The 22298-nt window shown below is 33.8% G+C and overlaps 1 protein-coding gene across 3 annotated transcripts in view; it reads right to left on the bottom strand.

The window, feature by feature from the left end:
* The window catches only part of LOC6043014 (protein real-time), a 67216-nt gene extending 45143 nt beyond the window's left edge, over positions 1-22073 (bottom strand). The window contains exons 1-2 of one of the 3 annotated variants that reach the window (XM_038252836.1): positions 21835-22073; positions 21289-21543 (exon numbers count right to left, since the gene is read on the bottom strand). In XM_038252836.1, the coding sequence (XP_038108764.1) occupies positions 21289-21351 (63 nt within the window). In that variant the 5' untranslated portion in view covers positions 21352-21543; positions 21835-22073. Of the gene's footprint in view, positions 1-21288 lie in introns of all 3 variants that reach the window. The other 2 variants (XM_038252835.1, XM_038252838.1) reach the window with 2 other exon arrangements.
* Positions 22074-22298: the final 225 nt, after the last annotated feature.

The following is a 22298-nucleotide window of genomic DNA, read 5'->3' as shown; positions in this document are numbered from 1 at the left end:
ACTTGATTTGCAAAAAAAAAACACAATTTTTATTTTTATTTTTTTTTGGTATGTTTTAGAGAACATCGACCGAGCCACGTAGCCCAGTGGTAACGCTTCCGCCTCGTAAGCGGTAGATCGGGGTTCAAATCCCGGCTCGGACCAACACAACTGGTGATCTTTTCCCTTCTGGAATCGATTGCTTAGTAAAGGGAATGTAGTGTATCGTCACAAACTGGACCTTATCACGACACCTTAGGGAGGCGACCTATGGAATGTTATCATTAACCCTAACATGTTAACCTTAAGTTGAGAATGTAACTGCCACTGAATCCGCTTTGTAAATGCCGGCCCCGATACTCTTCAAGGGTGTTCCCCTCAGGAACTGGGAAAGATTTACTTACTTTTTTTTAGAGAACATCAAATGCAAACTTTTCAGAAATATCCAGGTTGTGCAAAAAATCTTTGACCAAGTTATGAATTTTTGAATCAATACTGATTTTTTCAAAAAATCGAATTATTTGTCGCCAAAATTCTTCAAATTTGCAATCAAAAAGTACTTAAGTGAAATTTCGATAAAGTGCACCGTTTTCAAGTTAGGGCCAGTTTTTGGTAACTTTTTTGAAAATAGTCACACTTTTTCATTTTTTAAATTTAGTGCACATGTTTGCCCACTTTTGAAAAAAATAATTTTGAAATTGTGGTTTGGTTGAGCGTTTTAGCAGAATGCATTACTTGATTGCGTATCATCAAAGTTCAAAAAAGCAAAATATAGAGAATTTTCTCAGCTCTTCAAAAATATTTTTTTCAAAGGTGGGCAAACATGTGCACTTATTTAAAAAAAAATGAAAAACTTCGACTATTTTCAAAAAGGGTACCAAAACTGGCCCTAACTTGAAAACGGTGCTCTTTATCAAAATTTCACTTAAGTACTTTTTGATTGCAAATTTGATTTTACATCGAAAAATGAAGTTGAAGAATTTTTGCGACCAATATTTCGATTTAAAAAATCAAAAAATCAGTATTGATTCAAAAATTCATAACTATAACTCGGTCAAAGTTTTTTTGCACAACCTGGAAATTTCTGAAAAGTTGGCATTTGATGTTCTCTAAAACATATCAAAAAATGAAAAAATAGTGTTTTTTTGCAAATAAAGTTTTAGTGACAAAAATTTAAAAAAAATTACAATTTTTTTACCGTGTATCATTTTTTTTCAGTGTAGTCTATATCCATACCTACAACTTTGCCGAAGACACCAAATCGATCAAAAAAATCCTTCAAAAGATACATATTTTTGAATTTTCATACATCATTTTTTTTGGCCAGCTGACAAATTTGTATGTAAAAAATATATGGACAAACTAATGATGCAAAATGGCTTCTTTGGGCATACCGAAGGCACCAAAAAATTTTCAGTCGGATTAAAAAATACAAAAATTAAAATTCTAAAAAAAAGACCGATTTCGTAGAGAACTGCTCTCTTGCAAATATCAACATTTTAAAATGGTTTATGATTGTGATCATATTCGATGTATTTCGCTAGTTGGAGGTAAATTCAATCTGCAAATGAAATGAAAATATGTCACAGAAAGTTGTCTTTATTGGGCTGCAGTCCATGGTTCGGTTATGTAACGATTTAATCCATTTAGAGAAATAGAAAGAATAAAAAAAAAACCGTCTGCCATCTGAATCATCAGTTTTAAGTTTCAGCTCGTAAAACAAAGCCAACCAGTCAGCAAACAAACAACGCTTATCCTGCCCAGATCGAACGCAATAAATCCCGCCAGTTGGTCTGGGACTATACATATGTATTACATATAGGAGAGTCTATCTAGCGATATGTATACCTTGTTCCGTTGTTTTTCCACGCCGAAAGTTCACCAACAGTTTTGACCTTGGCGCGCGGCGAAAACGCAAAAAACGCACCACAACTTGAAAATGTTTCGTCTACTTGGGGGCTTGGGAACCCACCGCCATAATTTGTTTAACGATTCAAGCGTCCAATTAAACGCAACGCGCCGCTGTTTTTGTTTATTATTTCGACGAAAACTTGAGTAGCTAAATGTACGTGTAAAAACGAAGGTAATAGTGTGATTTGAAGTACACATTTTGCAGTTGTGTGAGTGAGGTGCAACTCGTATGGGTGTCTAATGCCGAAATCAAGTACCTGCATAATGCATAAATTAGTAGCAGTTTAAAGAGTGGTTTGTTGCTTCAACAAGCGACCAATGACGTTAACCAAAACAGTGTGACTGAACGTCAAATGGCATTTTGAAGTTCAACTGTAGAGTTTTATTTTTAGAAGCTTTATAAAAAAGGGGATTGCTTATAGGACCATTTCAAGAAGAACTAATTTCCGCCGTGTCATGATTTGGTTTCAAAAAATGTGTTTTTTGGGTCCAAATATTCAATATGAAGTCCTTTTGGAATATTAGTCATGATTCTTAAATTTTCAAGATATTTTACTTTTTGACTGCAATTATTTTTTTAAATATACTTTTTGATTGCTTTTTTTGTAAATTTACTAACGGATGGAGGATTGCTCTTTTTAGAATTGAGCTAAGTCCATCTGTGTCCATCTCAGAAAACTATTTTTCAAAGGCCAATCAATCCCTTGTGAGCAATAATCTCAGATTTCGGTCTTCCGATTTTTTGGTGATTTTTAATCCGGCTGAAACTTGTTTGGTGCCTTCGGTATACCCAAAGAAGCCATCATTAGTTTGTCCATATAATTTTCCATACCAATTTGGCAGCAGTCCATACAATAATGATATATGAAAATTCAAAAATTTGTATCTTTTCAAGGAATTTTTTGATCGATTTGGTGTCTTCGACAAAGTTGCAGGTATGGATAAGGACTACACTAAAAAATACACGGTAAAATTTTTTTGGTGATTTTCAATTTCACTTTTTGTCACTAAAACTTGATTTGCAAAAAAAAACACTATTTTATTTTTTTTTTTTGATATGTTTTAGAGGACATCAAATGCAAACTTTTCAGAAATTTCTAGAATGGGCAAAAAATCTTTGACCGAGTTATGATTTTTTGAATCAATACTGATTTTTTCAAAAAATCGAAAAATTGGTCGCAAAAATTTTTCAACATAAGTTTTCGATGTAAAATCGAATTTGCAATCAAAAAGTACTTTAGTAAATTTTTGATAAAGTGCACCGTTTTCAAGTTATAGCCATTTTTTGGTAACTTTTTTGAAAATAGTCGCAGTTTTTAATTTTTTTTAATTAGTGTCCATGTTTGCCCACCTTTGAAAAAAATATTTTTGAAAAGCTTAGAAATTTTTTTATATTTTGCTTTTTTTAACTTTGTTGAAACGACCCTTAGTTGCTGAGATATTGCCATTCAAAGGTTAAAAAACAGGAAAATTGTTGTTTTCTAAGTCTCACCCAAACAACCCACCATTTTCTAATGTCGATATCTCAGCAACTAATGGTCCGATTTACAATGTTAAAATAAGAAACATTTGTGAAATTTTCCGATCCTTTCCAAAAAAAAAAAATTAAAAAAAAATTAAATCAAGACTAACATTTTGAACGGGTCAAACATTTAATATTACGCCCTTTAACGTAAAAATACTTACGAGACTGAAAAATCAATTCTGTCGTATAAAAATTGCTAAAAACCTCCAAAAACCTATTTTTTCGACATTTTTATTTTTAAAACCACTGTATCTTCGCAAGGATTGGGCATAGGACAATGGTCAATATGGAGACTTTTACGTAAAATTGTCTGAAAAATCGATTCCCACTATCGGTTTTCAAAAATTTTGACGTTTAGACCACTTTTTTAATGAATGATTTTTGTATTTTTTTTGGAGAGACATGCCATCCTGCATTTTTCGTCAGTCTTTTTGTAACATCTTAGGCTGTTTCCTTAAAAATTTTGAACGAAAAAAAATCGTATCACCACCTTAAAATTTTACTTTTATACTTAAAAATAAAAAAATCGCATAGAAGTGGTGTGTATGTTTGTTTCAGTGTATTATTTTCAGAATGCCTGTTCTATTTCTACAAATTTGTCCTTGGCCACTTTTTGATACGATGCAACGGCTTTTAGATACAGTAATTTTTATATTGCAAAATACAAAAATACTCAAATAACATACGCCCTTCTCAAATGTTATTTTCGAGTACAATTGGCTCCATATACACAAAAATGGCTTATATTGGCCTAGGATAACATGGCTACAAAGTTTCATTGAAATCGGAGAGGGTCGGGTACAAAAGTACCAGAAAAAAATCCAGATTTGAGCTGGAATTGCTCATAAAGAAATGCATTTTCATTTGTTCTGACATATTTTGTATTACATACTCAAACAAGCGAGATAACATTTTGGTTGGCCTCTTCAAAGTTCGAACATGAAAATATTTGAACCTGACACAATAATCCATAATAATTCCCCTTCACCCAAGTTCTCCACCAAGTTGTGCAAGCCACCTCTGCAACTTGCCAAATATTTGCCAACATTGCCCAGCCCAGCCTCTCCCATGGCATGTGTGTGTGTTTGTGTAGTGAGTCTGTTTTTAGTAAATAACTTACTAAAGTAAACCGTCCGCTTAGTGGAGCGTGTAGCGGCTCGACGGAGGTGCTTCAGGCTGCTGCTGTTGAATATCTTGCGGCAGAGGCACTTGTAAGCACGCGTGACAATTTTATGACCGCGCAGGTATTCCTCCGTCACTAACTATTTCGAGTCGTTGCACAACCCTTTGGATTTAAGGCTGTTGGTAAACAACGTTTTTGGCGCCAAAAAGTGATGTTCTGGCAAAGTAGAACAAGACATTAATGTTAGGTAATTTTGGCGTAATTTCGAAAAATATTTCCTAGTTCGGTTTTCATGTACAGTATAGCATGAAGCCAACGCAAAACCTTTCAAAACGAGATCGTAACAAGCGCACCATGTAAACCAGGGGTGCTCAAAGTTTTTGGATGCCGGGCCAAATTTGAAGCTCAAATGAGCTTGCGGGCCAAATGTATAAAAAAGGTAATTTAAAAAAATACATAAATAACTTCATTTCAATTTAAAAGGCAAAAAACTACATCTATTGATTGAAGTTTTGAGAATTTGCTGTTACTTTTTGAACATTTCCAGACATTTTTTTTTATTAGGTCACAAAACACTAAGCTATTGAAACACAATAGCTTATTGAAACACAATAGCTTATAGGACCTTTTCAAAAAAAAACTCTAGATTTTTGTTATTTAAAAAATAAAAGACAGTTTTCCATCAGTTTTATAGCTTTTTTTTGTATTTTTCAAATACCTTAACAACTTTGCAATGAAAAAAAAAATAGAAATTGTATTATTTTCAAAAAGTGTAAGATTGGACGAAAATAAAAATTTAAGCGAATTTTCTTTCGCTCTAGATTTCTAGATATTTTTGAGTAAACCCGAACATACTCAAATTGAAAATAAACGCAGAGGTATGAATTTTAAATTGATTTCAGCTGATTGCACATTATTTTCAATTGAAATTTGTAAGTCTGCCTGAAAAAATATTGTTGTCTCTGATTTTTCGAGCCGGGGAAGAGTTGGATTGAAAAAGGTTTTGAAAAATATTTGCAACAGTCTTATTCCTCTGATTTTAACATTTAGTCTACCTGAATGAGATGGTAGCCAATCAGATTCGTTATCGAACTGTCAGTAGTTCAAATCCCGAGATGGAAGATTTCTTAGTGCTAAATAAGTTAATGGATCAGTCCATAAAAAGGGTCATTAAGACTGCTTAATCAATATGTAATACTTATTTTTTAACCATCCCAAGTAACAATCCAAATGCTCCTAAGTTTTATCAGTTTTTATAAAACATTTGAAAAAAGCTTCTTGCTTTTATACAAGTTTTTTATCAAGTCTTTTTGGGCTTAGCAAAATACTGTTCTGGAAATATCTTGGAAAAATCTTGAAAAGTTCTTGAAGAACATGGAGCAAAGTTTTATTGATCTATTTTTAATTTACTTACAGTTATCTTGAAGAAGATATTCCCAGAACAAATTGACTTCACCAAATCAGTATTAAATCCAAGTTGTTTAGGGAAAGCTTTATTCGAAATCTTTTTGTCTTGACCTTTCAAATGTCAAACTCAGTCTTCTTTTAGCAGCAAGAAGATCGGACGTTTCCAATGTGCCGGGCAAGCTCTTTTATTTAATTTGTTGAGCAAAAAGATTAAACTGCTTTCTTAATTTTGATGTGATTAAATTGTGTCAAATTTAAATTCGTGAGGTGATCAAACAAGTTAGTGTTGTGCTTCTTTCTGAGCTTCCGGCATGAAAATTGGAAGACGGTTCCGAATCATCAAGTGAAAAAAAGTGACAAATATTCTTTTCAGTTGTTGTAAATAAATATTAATAAATAAAAACGGTGAATTGAACGTAACCCTAGTTTTATTCAAATATGACGAAAACTCGCTATTCGTAATTCACGAAAATGTGTCAACACATGTTTTTTGGATCTATCTCCAGTGAGCTAAAACTTGCATGCGCTACGGTCGCAGTATTGTGCATTTTACTCTAGATTAAAACTATATCAAAGCTCACTTCAGTCTAGAACCCCTTGCTTAATCTTAAACAAGAGCTTTTCAAGAAACGTTATTCGTTCGTTACTCGTATTCGGTGTCTACTTTTTCGAGGTATCTCTAGAAATTGATAGGTGTAATTTTAATGGCATGGATTTTCTCATTATGATTGAATCGATAATCAAGCACTTATTTATATAATCATTATATTCTTATCACCGAATAAAGTTAACCATTTGTCGTGTAAAGTTTCAAAGAAAAGTTGGATTTAATAAAATAAATCTTGCACCCATATTTTCTTCATAAAATATATTATTTATCCTAATTTATCAAGAATACACAAGTTTAAAATATGTTTTATTGCGGCTACCAAGAGATCTTCAATAAAACTATAAATTTGATTAGCTTTGGAATAAGTTCTACTAGATCTCTTGAGAGTATCTGGAGAAACCGTTAAAAATTAACAGCAATACTGTTTGGCTCTAAAACTCTCCTGAAATACGCTCTCGACAACCTCCTAAAATAGTCCATTTTACACTTAATGCTGTTTTAACTCTTCTTTATTGCTGCTTTCAGGATAAAGCGGTTTTTTGCTCGAATCTTTCCAGCGACTCTTGAAATATACTTCCAGAGTGAATTAAAACGTAGATTGTTACTTGGGATGATTACATTTTTTACTTCAGTCAAATTTAAACATTTCATATACGTTTCCAAAAATGTTTATTGAAAATTTTGATATTTACTAATTTTATTCATATTGTAACGTGTGAAATTGTTTCAAATTAGAAAGATTCATGAAAATTAACAATAATATAAATAAAAAAAAAGTTAAAAATTACCCTTGATTTTGAGAAGTATACAATCACGGTTTATTTTAAATTAACGGGCCATTTTACATGATCATTCAAAATTTGTCCGCGGGCCACAAAAAATCACTTCGCGGGCCACGTTTGGCCCGCCGGCCATACTTTGGTCACCCCTGATGTAAACGTTCGCCAGAACCGCTTGTGCCCCCCGAAATCATGCTGACCTTCAAAACTGCGGTAGTAATACTCGTGGCCCACCGATCGATGCAGCAGCAGCCCCCCTGAGATGAGAGCGGAAACTTGAGAGGAGGCACAGAATAACAGAAGTGCGTCATTGAGATGAAGTTTGCACTGGCAAGGTGCTGCAGCAGTGTGCTGAGAATCGTTCCTGAAAATAGGAGAGCGAAGTTGATTTTGCGCCTAGTTTGAACTTTGTATAATCAACTTTTCTTGCGTGTAGTTTTTATTTTGTGATCTTATTTTAAAATTTAGCATTTTTGTATTATTCAATCTCACCCCCAGGCCCAATGTCACCCCTTATTACGGTTATAAATCTTTTTCGAAAACCAAAGCTGTCAAATTTGATCATACAAAGTTATACTTAAGCGATCTAAAAAGGAAATTTTTGTATGCAACCTTAAGTATCATTGGTTTATCATTTACCAAATGGTTTAAAATTGGCACATATCTGGATAGGTTGATTTGGTAAAAGGAATACACTCAATGTTTACATTTGTTTATAAGACCTAATCAAAAAAAAAAAATCAAAAAAAGTCCAGATATGCTAAAAAAACAAAAAAAAACCGCTTGTGGAGCAGGCGATTATTTCTTCTGGTCACTTTTCTAAACACCCATTTGTTTACGGAGGAGACTACTCTATCTTAATATTAACGTTCTTTTGTGATGCTTCACTGGACTAAAAAATTGGCATAGCATGTTGAAATTTATTTGTGCTTAGTCTAGTATAATAAAAAAATTGGAGCTATTCAAATTAAGAAAATTATATGTTTGTTTATTTGATGATTGAAAACATTTCAAGATTTTTTTATTTTGAAAAAGACCTATAAACCAAATTTTCAATTGTTGCTTTTTCGGTGTTTTTGAATACCCCTGACTCAAGGCGGTTCTAAAAACACAAAAAGCGAAAATTGAAAATTTGGTTTATAGGGCCTTTAAAAAAAAAAAAAAAAAACTTTAGATTTGTACTTGCCGATTGTATAAAATGCCCAAAATTGAATTGGGATTTTTTATTCAAATGTTTATTTGATCGGAACTTACAGGCTGTTAGTAGATTTTCCAATAGAACTTTTTGCAATTCCGCTGTAAAACTGTCAACTTTTCCTGTCCTTCTAGAGAAACGTACGGACTACTTTTCCCTACCAATAACAACAGAATGAAAAATTAATACCTTTCAATATAAGAGCTGAAAAGTTCTACTTTTCAGCACTGAAATGGGTGCTAAAAAGTTGAACTTTTCAACACTAGTATCGAAATGAAACATTTTGCAATATTTTTTTTGTTTTGAATGGTGAATTTACTAACCACATGGATGTTTGACGTAAAATTACATTGAGTATTTTGTAATTTAAAGAAATGTTATTTGCAAATTGTAACGAAACTTGATTTTATCCGCATTTACCATCAGCGCTGATGAAATAATAGTTTTTTTTTTAAATTTTCAAAATTTGCTATTAACAAATGAAAAATCATGAAAACGTTTAATTTTTATGATTCGCCAATTTTTGTAAAAAAAATAACCTAATCAAATCTGCTGAGATTGTCAGTTTCAAGATTTGAACTGTCATCAATAAAAAACATAACCAAGAATATGTGTTAGATTTCTTTGAAACAAATTATCATTAAAAGGATTCAATCCTTGAAAGTCTTGATATTTTTTTTATCTTCCAAGTTAACAAAAATTGCAACTTGAGTAATTCTCCGCATAAAACAGAAACGGAGCTTATTTTTTTTTATTTATATAAATTATTGTGGGATTTTCAATGACAAAAAACCAATCATTCTTAAAATTTTCTGATTTCTTTGAACATTTTTTTTTATTTTAACTTTACCAATGGTTATGTTGCATTTTGGCTTTTATTTAAATGTTAGTCTTGATTTCAAATATTCCTCTTATATTTTTAAAGAAATCAGAAAATTTTACCAGCGATTTATTTTTGACGCTGAAAATCCAAGATCAGCATTAAAAAATCAATTTCATTGATTTTTTATGTCTCAGTAGGCTATCAGGAATGCAATGCAAAGACTAATTTTAATTAGACAAATTTTAAGGAAGTTTTCTCAGTTTTATAAAAAATATATTTGCAGAAATGGACATTTTGAGCACTACAAAATCTTAAAAAATGTTATATTTTAAATCAATATTGATCTTATAAAACAATTTAAAAAGTTTTTATTTGCAAAAAACTTGAAAAATTCAATATTTATAAAAATATAACTCGGTGCAAAGCTTCTGCTCATGCTTTTCTACGGCTCAAAAGATGAAAATCTGAAAAAGTGATTTTTTTTAGCTTTTGAGCAGTTCTCTCAGATTTTGGTCATTCGATTTTTTTTGTATTTTTTAATCCGACTGAAACTTTTTTGGTGCCTCCGGTATGCACAAAGAAGCCATTTTGCATCATTAGTTTGTCCATATAATTTTCCAAACAAATTTGGCAGCTGTCCATACAAAAATGATGTATGGAAATTCAAAAACCTGTATCTTTTGAAGGAATTTTTTGATCGATTTGGTGTCTTCGGCAAAGTTGTAGGTATGGATACGGACTACACTGGAAAAAAAATGATACATGATAAAAAAAATTGATGATTTTTATTGAACTTTTTGTTACTAAAACTTGATTTGCTAAAAAACAATATTTTTAATTTTTTTTTCATTTTCTGATATGTTTTAGAGGACATCAAATGCCAACTTTTCAAAAATTTCCAGGTTGTGCAAAATATCTTTGACCGAGTTATGATTTTTTCAAAAAATCGAAATATTGGTCGCAACAGTTCTTCAACTCCATTTTCCGATGTAAAATCAAATTTGCAATCAAAAAGTACTTAAGTAAAATTTTGATAAAGTGCACCGTTTTCAAGTTAAAGCCATTTATAGGCAACTTTTTTGAAAATATTCGAAGTTTTTAATTTTTTAGATTGGTGCACATGTTTTTTGAAAAGTTAAGAAAATTCTCTATATTTTGCATTTTTGAACTTTGTTGATACATCAACAGTAACTAAGTGGCTGAGATATAGCCATGCAAGTGATTAATAACAGGAAAATTGAAAAAGTATTTAGCTTTTTTCTGTTAATTACCCTGGACGTGTATTTCTTATATGTTTCTAAGGAGACATGAACTCTCATGCGCCGTAACAGTAACATGGATAGTTTTTTTGAATTTATTAAAAGTTAGTTAACTATACATAATAATAAAAATGTTGCAAAAACGGAATATTTTAATACTCTCAAAGTTTTATGATTTTCTTTTTTAAGCTTCAAGGATCAACACTATGGATTGTTTCAACTTTTTGAAAGCTTTGATATCGGAGTGCCAAGTAAACATTGCGAAACACCATCCCATTTTCTTCATCAAATTGATTGAGCGAACCTTGAAAGTAGCGGAGCAAAACACAAACGGAGTTTTTTTTTACACACACACACACAATGTGAATGGAGAAGAAGTCCAAGAGGGTAGCGACAGGCTGTCGACTTTGGGGGCTTTCAACCGCAGCGGTGACATTAGAGGATGTACCAGAGGCAGAGCACATATGAAGTCATACGTGCTATAACCATCTCGGAGTGTTAAACTATGAAGAGCAGTGGTTCTCACAAACTTTTAGGTAACTGTTAGTTTAACAAGGAATACATAGATTTCGATGGTAACGAAGTTTAAACAAATTCAAAATTCATTATTTTAGAATTTTTAAAGTAAATTCGTCAAACTCAGTTTTACAAACTGGAGAAGCACTGGCTCATTGAGAACCAGCTCCGCTATCACGAAACGCTATTGCACTAGTACTGTAAAGCTCTCACACAACTTTGGCTCCCAAGTGCCACCACCAGCCTCAGAGTGAAGCACGTTTTTATGGCATAGCAATTGTCCGCAGACTACTAGCACTACCAGAAGGGTTCTTTTCTTATGGCCTCCCTCGCTCCATCCCCTCGTCAGTCAGGCTGAAGTATTATACTGCTGTTGTTACACAGCATCAGTCAAAGAATTGCTACCCTGAGATGCTCAGTGGAGAGCCATTAGCAGTGGAATGATGGCCTAGAAAAAGGGGGAAGGACTATCCCTCTGAAGTGATAAATCCTGCAAGGGCAAACTAAATCAGACTTTGTCGAATAGTTGTAAAACTTCAAGGTTGACTTCAGCAATAAGCTTGCAAATAATTCCATTCTTATTGTAGAATGTAGAACCAACATGATCTGAAACAAAGCAGTTGTTGAGAGTTGTACACCTTGAGTAGAAACTGTGCCGAGTGGTTCAAGTAGTAGCACAAAAACAGGTATTTAAGCTCGATGGAATCCATCACCTATATGCTGAATCATGTACGATCTCAATCATCGATATCGTGATTTTGCTCATTTTGAATGAACGCAATAACAGCGAATTATAGATAAATGAAGTTAGATTGTGAAGTTTTGTGACCGTTCGATGCAAATAGAAGATCATCATTTATGTGACTTTAAACCCAATTGAAAGCTCATCCCTTCGAAGGGTCAACGACGTCTGCGACTCCAGCTGAGTGTAGCATTCGTCGCATGCAGCGCATCAACCAACAAAGTGTCAATAACACAAACCGACGAGACATCGCAGCTAATCGGCTCATCCCGGCAAGGACGGCTTCAACGGGTGCGTGCACTTTTGCAGTGAAACTGAAACCATAGCATGTACCTACATACAAACGACAGCGTTAGACACTGGAACACCCCCTGCTTCAAAGCTGCTTTGCGTATACACGATACGATAAACGAATTACTATCGTAGCTACTACACGCTACTCTGCACGGTCGACGTCGTCAATCGGTCTCGGCATGTATACCACAGCGCTTGTTGCATTTGTTGTTGTTTACTCAACTGACTAACTGACGGAGGTTGTGCAGATTCCGATGAGATCTGAGAGGGTAGCTGCGATATGGGATTGCAAAGGGGTGCAGACACAGAGCAGAGGTTGTTATGCGAGCAAATATTACGGCCATTTCTCCAACCTTTTTTTCTGCCACTTTCATCCGGTGCAACCGACGACTGTGCAATAGCAGATATCTGCAAGTAAGCTCTGGTAGCAGGCTCCCAGCAGTGTGGATTATGTCGGATAGAAGTGGACGGTATATTTATAGCTACTTGTCCTATGACAATTTTACATCATAATATCAGTCTCAAAGGCGCTAATCAGAGGAATGGAGCAAAGAATCTTGTGCAGTCAGCTCGTTAGATATGCCATTGTGCATTCCTGAGCTACTCTCAGTCAACAACGTGTTTGGATTCTGGGGTGCTATAGGAGGTTTGGCGAAATTTGTGAATTATATAAAGTTACGTAGTTAAAATCTCAACAACAGGCAAACAGTAAATGCAAATAAAATACTTTGTATATTGGTAATGATTAAAAGAAACTTTCCAGTTAATATAAAAACTAAATTAATATATTCTTCATACATTTTCTTTAAATTGTGCTCCAAAGATCGGTGATATTTTTGAAACATTAGAACATTAATTTTCATGATTTCTGAGAGCTTTGAAACCCTCTAAGTCACTGGTCACAAAACTGCCGCCCACCAAGATTTTCCGTGCGGCCAGCGGGCTTGTTTTGAAATTATCATAGAATCCGGCCCACTCAGGATTCCTAATGAGAAGTTCTCTAGAAATACTAAGAACAAGATTTTTTTATTAAGAAATATGATAGTATTATATAAAAAATTTATCAAAAAATTGTAAATCACAATTCAATTTTAGTTACAACAATACTTGTAAGGATTTGGGAAGTATAAATTATGGGTTGTCTCATTTTCTAAAAGGACCTATATAACGTAGAAAGTTCAAAAAGTTAAATGAAAAACCATATTTAAAAAATATTTTTTATTTATTTTCAAACCACGATACCTAAAATGCCGTAGGATTGAGGTGTAGTTTGCACCGGATTTAAGCAGGATCAAAAAGGTTATGAAATTACTCAAATTTTCATATCGACGGTAACATTTCAAAAGGCATCATGTACATTTTGACACTTTCTGGGTTATTGCATATTCTGAAAGTACTCCTAATCAGCTACCTCTCCATCAAAAATGAGCAAAAGTTGCTTCAGTAAAGTCTGTTTAGTAATGATTTTAAATAATGTGACATAAACAAAATCTCTGCCATCAGCAGTCCCTGTTTATATAGCCCTGTCAACCTGTCAAACAAAAGACTACATGAACCTCGTGACGAAAAAAAAAACATCATGAAAAAAGCACCATGTACATTCGGCGAAGAAAAACGAATCATAACAAAGCGTCCCCCTCAATGACAGCAGGGTGATATAGACGTTGGTGATTTCAAAAGAAGTTATGTTTGTTTTCTCAAATAAAATTACGGAAATAATGTTTTATTGAATTTGGATGATCAAGTATCAATAAAAGCAAGGTTTTTCATCGTTTGTTATCATTAGAACATCTTATTTTGCTTTTATATTAAAATGGGAATTGAAAATGGAAGCTCAACATTCGAATTCGTTTTTCTCAAAAAGGATGGTGTGTACATGATGCTTTTTGAAATGTTGGCATCGAAATACTCGGAAAAAATGGTTCAGAAACATAGCAGGATGATCCTTAGTGATTAAGCCTTATGTTTGAAATTTATGATTTTTTTTTAATATTTGATATACAAATAGTTTTATGAAAATATTAGTTTTAAAAATAAATGAATATAAGGATTTTGAACCATTATTTTCAAGTTAAATTTTGCCATCCGAATAAAACAAAAGAATTTTATGATAAAATTATGTTTCATTTTATTTTTTTCTTGTCCGTGTTTTTTAATCTCTATTAATTGAAAAAAAAAGAAAAAAGCAAATCAATTTTTTTTTATTATGTTTTCATTAGTTGTATTTTCAATTTTCTGTAGATATTTTTATAAAAAAAGAACATTTTTTTATAATTTCTTAAAAGTAATCACATTAAAAAAATGATTTGTTGATAGTTATGTATCTCTCACTTTTAGATTAATAAAGATACAACTATTGAAAAAGTGTAGGCTTCCTTCTAATCATGTTGTACAGTTTAAGAAAAAATAATTTAAATATTTTTCAGCAATAAAACACCGTTTTTTTTTAATACACCATCATTTCAGTTTATGACAAAAAAAAACATTTATATGATGTTTTTTTCTTTAGAAATTAAATTTTTGTTTTGCTTTTTTAAGATTAAATTCTGAAAATATTCGTTTCAAAATTCATTCAAATTATTTAAAAAAAATCATTGAAAAGTGTAATTAAATAAAATGTTTTCAATAATTTTACTTTATAACAGAGGCGACTCGTGCCCAAATGATGTACCTGTTCAATGTTATTTTTTTAAATTCTTTATTATAGAGTTTTTCAGCCGGAGGCTGGTTCAACTCTTTTGGATAACTTGACTTCGTGCTTGAAGTCGACCCGGTTACAATGTTGTTTTTAATAAATATTGATTATAGATCGTAGTAAATTTTTGAATCTTAATGTTAGAAAAAGTTTTTGAAGCTTTTTTTTCTTTCCAACGGCTTTTATTTTTACGTTTTATTATTTTTATACTATTATAATTTTCTGTTTATGCAAAGTATTAATTACACTTATGATTAAAACTTTTTTATCTCGTTAAAATGTATTTTTAAGATTTAATCATTAGCGTGGTGAATGTGGAAAAATAGAGCAATCGCTCTGCCATCCTTATCGAAATTCAAGGGAAGTTATTGAATATTGTACTAAATTTCAAAACTATTCATCAGAATGTTCAGAAAAAATACCACATCCTTCACAAAGGAAAACTGTTTGTTGGGCTTTTTTAGGCCCAACTAATATTGAGCTAAATTGACATTTTACTTTATATTTTTTAGAACCAGGTCGTATCGCTTTTGATCCTTTGTAAAATTTTTAGAGAATTGAATTTACTCACTGTTATGTCCTCATGGTTTTGGAATTCAATTTCTGAATAAAAAGAAGGGCTTCTGATGTTTAAAACAATATTATATTCATGAATCCGAGATAATGAAAATATTTGTTTTTAGCATCAGTGAAAAAAAGTTTCAGAACAAATTTATGCTACAATATATGATAATAACATATTCAACTAGAGTGAACCGGACCAACAGTCTGAATAAACACAGTCGTTTTTGAAGCATTTAATGGCATCAAATCTTAAACTTTTTAGGACTGGATCCGCTTTAAATACAACCATCCTTAAAATAAAATAACGATCATGGTTGAATCTACTGTCATAATTCTTCTCATGTGTCCCGAGTCTGGAAAAAACACAGTACTTTTTTGTTTCAATTGTTTCAATTCAATCTATCAATCACACTATCTAAACTTAACATTACATCACTTTCCAGTAGAGCAAGAATCCACAAACCAAGAAAATCGAAGAGGTTCAACGCGCGCAGTTGAACATTCCAGTTTTAAAACAAGCCATCACCAGTCTGCGCAAAACAGCCTGATGCCTAAAAGTGCGCCAAATATAGAGCAATATCTGTGGTGCTCTCGCGCTCTCTCATTAATTCATGCTCTCAACGTGCTGTCAACGCGCTGGCTTGTTTACCTTTTGCAAGTAGCTCCCTGCAGAACTGAGCGAGCTAAGTCAGTTGGAGCCTGGGGGTGGCATTTCGCTCTCTCCCAAAAATGCTGTCAGTTCACGCTCTCAGATTGAACCAGATTTACCAACACATCGATAATGCCGCTGCGTATGAATAGGAAGCTCTTTACATGTGTTGATTTTTTTCCGTATGGAGATTTTTTCCCCGACGTTCAGAGGGTCGGTGTGAACGCGACGAGCATTTGCGCGTGGCCCGCCAGGCTGGCTCGCTTTAGTATTGGTGGGTTGTAAAGAGAGGTATAGAGTAAAGGGTGGCGGGCCAATGCTTTTTTGGTGCATGCAGCGCTGCTGAACATAGGGCGTCGATTTCGTTAACGTATATTCAAACAAAAATTGTAATTGTATATTGCTGGTTGAAAAAGCACCGCGGTACTTAAATAAAAAAAAATATCCGCTTGAAATCGGCTACCTGTTCAATGAACAGGTTGAACAGGTGGACGAGTCGCCTCTGCTTTATAAAAATTCAGCTTTCAAACTATTCAAATTTTACAAGTTTTAGTCATTTTTAATTGTGTTTCACATACGGCCCGCGATGCTATGGCAAATTTACAAAATGATCCACGAGGTTCAGCTGGCTGATGATCACTGGTTTAGGACATAACAACATTTTTTAACTTTTTACCTTAAATAATTATTGCAAAACTTTATAAACAGTTGCTAGAAAAATATGTTCAATCTTTTTTTGTCGTTTTTCACTTGTAAATGATCACAGAAAAACATAATTAATTTTAGAATTTTTGAAATTTGATAGTTGAATATTCTACATTTATTATTTTCGGTAAAATTTCCCCAAAAGACGAAATTTTCAACATTCACGTTTTTAACCTTCAAAAATTGGGCAAAATAGAGCAATTCTAGCTCAAATCAGGATTTTTTCTGGCACTTTTGTACCCGACCCTCTCCGATTTCAATGAAACTTTGTAGACATGTTATCCTAGACCCATATAAGCCATTTTTGTGTATAAGGAGCCATACTTTGAAATTTAAAATTACTTTCTTTCTGAAAAAATACTCTGAAACAGAAATACACGCCACTTATTTTTTTTTATTTTTAAGTCCAAAACTTAAATTTAAAGGTGATGTCACGATTTGTTTTTCGTTCAAAATTTTTGAGGAAATGCCTAAGATGTTACCAAAAGACTGACGAAAAATGCAGGATGGTATGTCTCTCCTAAAAAAATACAAAAATCATTTACTAAAACTGTTTTTTTTTGAAAAGTGTTCTAAAGACAATTTTACATAAAAGTCTCCATATTGACTATTGTCCTATGTTCAATCCTTGGGAAGATACAGCGGTTTTAAAAATACAAATGTTGAAAAAATTGGGTTTTTTGTGGTTTTTGGCAATTTTTATATGACGAGACTGAAAAATCTCGTAAATATTTTTACCGGAAAGCTCGTCCAATTTCCCATAAGTTTGCCTGTGACAGCTTTTTGATTTGACTCGTTTTGATATTTACGTAAGCTAATTTACTATCCAGGTTTTTACCACACTGAAAAAAATATTCTATTTTCAGTTATTAGCTTATATCTGTAAGCCCTGACATCCAATTGAAATGCTGTCAAAGACAAACTTATGGGAAATTGGACGAGCTTTCCGGTAAAAATATTGACGAGACTGAAAACAAATCTACAATCTACAATAATTCCATAGTTCTCTGAGCGTGAGAGTCTCGGAGAAAGTACGGTGGAGTTAAGTAGACATTTTCGGAAAAATTGTTCAAGATTCACGTTTAGAGTGTTGCGAAAAATCTAACTTTTCAAGAATAATTTTGAAATTTTTTGTCACTTCTAAAAATACCTAAGTTACCAAAATTGTATCTCGCAATCTGTACTTTAATTCAAAAAGCTTTCAAAATAAAATAAAAAAATGGATTGGATTATATTTAAAAATTGGGCTATTTCTACTTGAAAATTTGTAAGCACCCCACAGTGCACAGTGGGCAAAAACGGGTGAAAAAACGGATCTTTTGATGCCGTCAGTTTCTGCCTGTCAAAAGTATCATTTTTAATGTAAAAAATTACGAGGAATCGATTGGTGGTACTCCCATTAGCGGCAAATGACGGAAAGTGGTCCATTTTACCCCATTTTGCCTTTTTTAGGGTGTTTTTCTCGAATATCTTCAACTGCCGTAGTTTGCCGCACTTCTAAAGTATCTTATTTTATGTAAAACATCACGAAAAATCGATTGGTGATACTCTCCATAGCGGAAAATGACGGCAAGGGCCCATTTTTCCCCATTTACCTTTTATTTATGTGTTTTTCATTAATATCTTGAATTACTGTAGTTTCCTGTAGTTTTAAAGCATGTTATTTTATGTAGAAAATCGCGAAAAATCGATTTGTCACATTTTCATTGGCGGCAAATGACAGCATGGGCCCATTTTGCCCCGGTTACCCCATTTATGTGTTTTTCGCGAATATCTTTAATTGCCATTGTTTTACATTTTGAAAGTATACTATTTTATGTAAAATCACGAGAAATCGATTGGTGACACTCCCATTGGTGGCAATTGTCAGCAAGGGCCCATTTCGCCCCATTTAACCCCTTTCTAATGTGTTTTTCGAAAATACCTTGAAATTACATTATTTCTTACAGTTTCAACGTATATTATTTTATGTAGAAAATCACGAGGAATCGATTGGTGGTGTTCTCATAAACGAAAAACGACGGCAAAGGCTCGTTTTGCCCCATTTACCCTATTTTATGTATTTTCTTTAATATCTTGAATTGCCGTGGTTTTCCAAACTTTAAATAAATGTTATTTTATGCAGAAAATCCTGAGGAATCGATTGAGATCACTCTAATTAGCGGCAAATGGCGACAAGGGCCTATTTTTCCCATTTCATGTGTTTTTAGTCAATATATTAAACGTGTCGTGATTTCCAATACAGTTTACAAGAATGTTACTGTAGTATGCACAGTACGTTCAAGATATTCATAAAAAACATCTCAAGAGGGAGTAAATGGGGTAAAATTGGCCCTTGTCGCCATTTGCCGCAATTTAGAGTGTTCTAAATCGATTCCTCGTGATTTTCTGCATAAAATAAAATTTATTTAAAGTTTGGAAAACCACGGCAATTCAAGATATTAAAGAAAATAGATAAAATGGGGTAAATGGGGTAAAACGAGCCTTTGCCGTCGTTTGCCGCTTATGAGAACGCCGCCAATCGATTCCTCGTGATTTTCTACATAAAATAATATACGTTGAAACTGTAAGAAATAATGTAATTTCAAGGTATTTTCGAAAAACACATTAGAAAGGGGTTAAATGGGGCGAAATGGGCCCTTGCTGACAACTGCCACCAATGGGAGTGTCACCAATCGATTTCTCGTGATTTTTTACATAAAATAGTATACTTTCAAAATGTAAAAACAATGGCAATTAAAGATATTCGCGAAAAACACATAAAATGGGGTAACCGGGGCAAAATGGGCCCATGCTGACATTTGCCACCAATAAAAATGTCACAAATCGATTCCTCGCGATTTTCTACATAAAATAACATACTTTAAAACTACAGGAAATTACAGTAATTCAAGATATTAATGAAAAACACATAAATAAGGGGTAAATGGGGCAAAATGGGCCCTTGCCGTCATTTTCCGCTATGGAGAGTATCACCAATCGATTTTTCGTGATGTTTTACATAAAATAAGATACTTTAGAAGTGCGGCAAACTACGGCAGTTGAAGATATTCGAGAAAAACACCCTAAAAAAGGCAAAATGGGGTAAAATGGACCACTTTCCGTCATTTGCCGCTAATGAGAGTACCACCAATCGATTCCTCGTAATTTTTTACATTAAAAATGATACTTTTGACAGGCAGAAACTGACGGCATCAAAAGATCCGTTTTTTCACCCGTTTTTGCCCACTGTGCACCCCTAGAAAGAATTCAAACAACCAGTGGTCCAGAACGCAAAATTAAGTGGAAAATGGGTTTTCCGAAAAATGGTGACGTTTTGGAGCTTTGGTGTCTTCAGAAGAGTTGTTGCAAATGAAAAAGGTCAACTTTTGGTTTGGTTCAAAATCAGGGTGGTGGTTCGCCGCTCCAAGCAAGTTTGTTGAAGACACCAAAATTTTACCTCGTAAAATACGCCTTCTACGACCAAGTTTAGATAAAGCATCTGAGTAAACCTTCAAAATTCTGTTTTTTGGCTGTAGTAATTCAGGGTAAAGTTTTAGAGAAAAGTGTTGTTCCGAACACTTTTAGTGCTTTCAAAACAAATATTTCTATGACAAGTTTTTTGAACTTTAGGGTCAAAAGTTACAGCCATTTTAAGGTAAAAAAGATGCACATTTAAAACTCAAATATCTCGAAAAAACGCAGGCGCCAAGTTGCATTCGAAAAAGGAGATTTAGCACTAAAAACGCTGAAAAATCCCAGAGTTATTTTCTTTAAACTCGAGATATCTTCATTTGAAAATGTCTAATTTTCAAGCGAAAAGTGTATGGAACCACCCTAACGAAATTCGAAAATTGTCCAACTATATGTTTTTCCATGTAATTTTGCCCGCTGAATCTGAATCTGCCCTCAGAATTGAGCCAAAGTGTAAAAAACGATTTTTGATCATATTTGGGGTTTTTTGATAATTTTACATAGAAAAGGATGAATATTATTCATCAATGAGGTCCTGCGAACTTAAAACCAGATCAAATCATATCTCTTGAGTAAAAATCAGTCAGCGCTTGTGCTAAAAATGGATATCTTTACCATGTTTGCCGTTTTTAACACAAGATCGTAAACAGAGCTGTGAAATTTCACACCGGTTCGTTACAACCCAACCAATCATGAATCGTGCTAATTTGGCTGGCAGCAGTGACAAACAAAATATAGGAGCTAAATTTAGTTGGTTTAAAATGTTGTTGATGATGTTTTCAGCTACAATTAGTAAATATAATATTAGAACTATTGCGAGATTTTTGGTTTGAGTGAAATCAGTTCTTTGAGATGTAATTTTAAAACTGAGTTAGTTCCAAAATCACCCACCCAAAAAGTAACAACTATTGAACGATTGGGCGCTTCAAAGTACGTTAAAGGTCACTTCCACCGCATCGGAATGCGCCTGGTCTGTGTAGAGAGGGGGTGAATCTACAACACAGTGTTGTCACCACATTTTGGGGTGGCGCTTTGGGTGGAAAAATACGACACACTTACCGCCATGACCAGCTCGAACGGGTATTTGTAGATCCGCACGGGGGACTCGTACTTTTGCACCATCTTGGGCGATTAATCCGTTGTTCTTTATTTACGGGATTCACGTTCAAGTTGAAACAGGCGGACAGATTTTTCTTGATTTTCCACTGTGCACGATGATAACACTTTGTTTTTCTTTCTCTCACTTTTCTTGTTGGTATGCTTTTCTTCTTGATACACTTTAGTAATTATACTTTTCTCTTGTTTTCCTCTCAGCTGCTCAGACAAGTAAACAAATGCATGTTATTTTGCTACCTTGCATCACACTTAAACTTGAATTTTATTTTTCTCGTTGATCTTTTATTAGACAAACAAGCCCTTACAGAGAAGGGGGATTGCCCAATTACAACACACGCGCACACCGACCCCCCAAAAGGATTTGTTGGGAAATGCCTTTTCCTCAGAATTTCGTGCCCCCCTCACACTCCTAACAGGAAATTTTTCTTTCCCTTCAAAAAGGGGGTTTCGATTTTCACTTTTCACTAACTTAAAAGAAGAGGGGCCTACACAAAAAAACGCAGGATTTTCCACGAAAGGGCACACAAACAGACACACAGAGGCAAGCAGGACAAAGCCCCAAGGTTGATGGCTGCGGCGGTAGAGCAGGAAGTAGGTGAGAGAGAACCGATGGCAGCAAACCCAAGACACGACCGGAACACGGAACGCGCGCGTCCTTTTCGAAGGAAATCCAAACTCACTCTGAGCAGAAGCAGAAAGGGGCAACGCAACGGTGTTGTGTGTTTTATGAATGAAATAATGTTGTTGACGTTTTGCGCTGCGTTTGTGTTTGTGAGTGTGGTGAATACCAGTTCCACGGTGACGTTTCGAAAGACTGCCCAGCGGTTGTGCAACTCGCTTGGAGCGAACACTTGGGTTTTGGAAAGAGCTGCGCAATTGATGAGAAAATGCTGTAAACTGAAACTGGTACAATTCCCACTCAGCACGTTCCGTTTGAATTCCGTTTAGAATTC

The sequence above is a fragment of the Culex quinquefasciatus genome, chromosome 2 (assembly GCF_015732765.1).
Source record: "Culex quinquefasciatus strain JHB chromosome 2, VPISU_Cqui_1.0_pri_paternal, whole genome shotgun sequence".
Classification (NCBI taxonomy): domain Eukaryota; kingdom Metazoa; phylum Arthropoda; class Insecta; order Diptera; family Culicidae; genus Culex; species Culex quinquefasciatus.
Note: the sequence above shows the minus strand (reverse complement) of the source record. Positions and strands in the feature narration are given on the sequence as shown.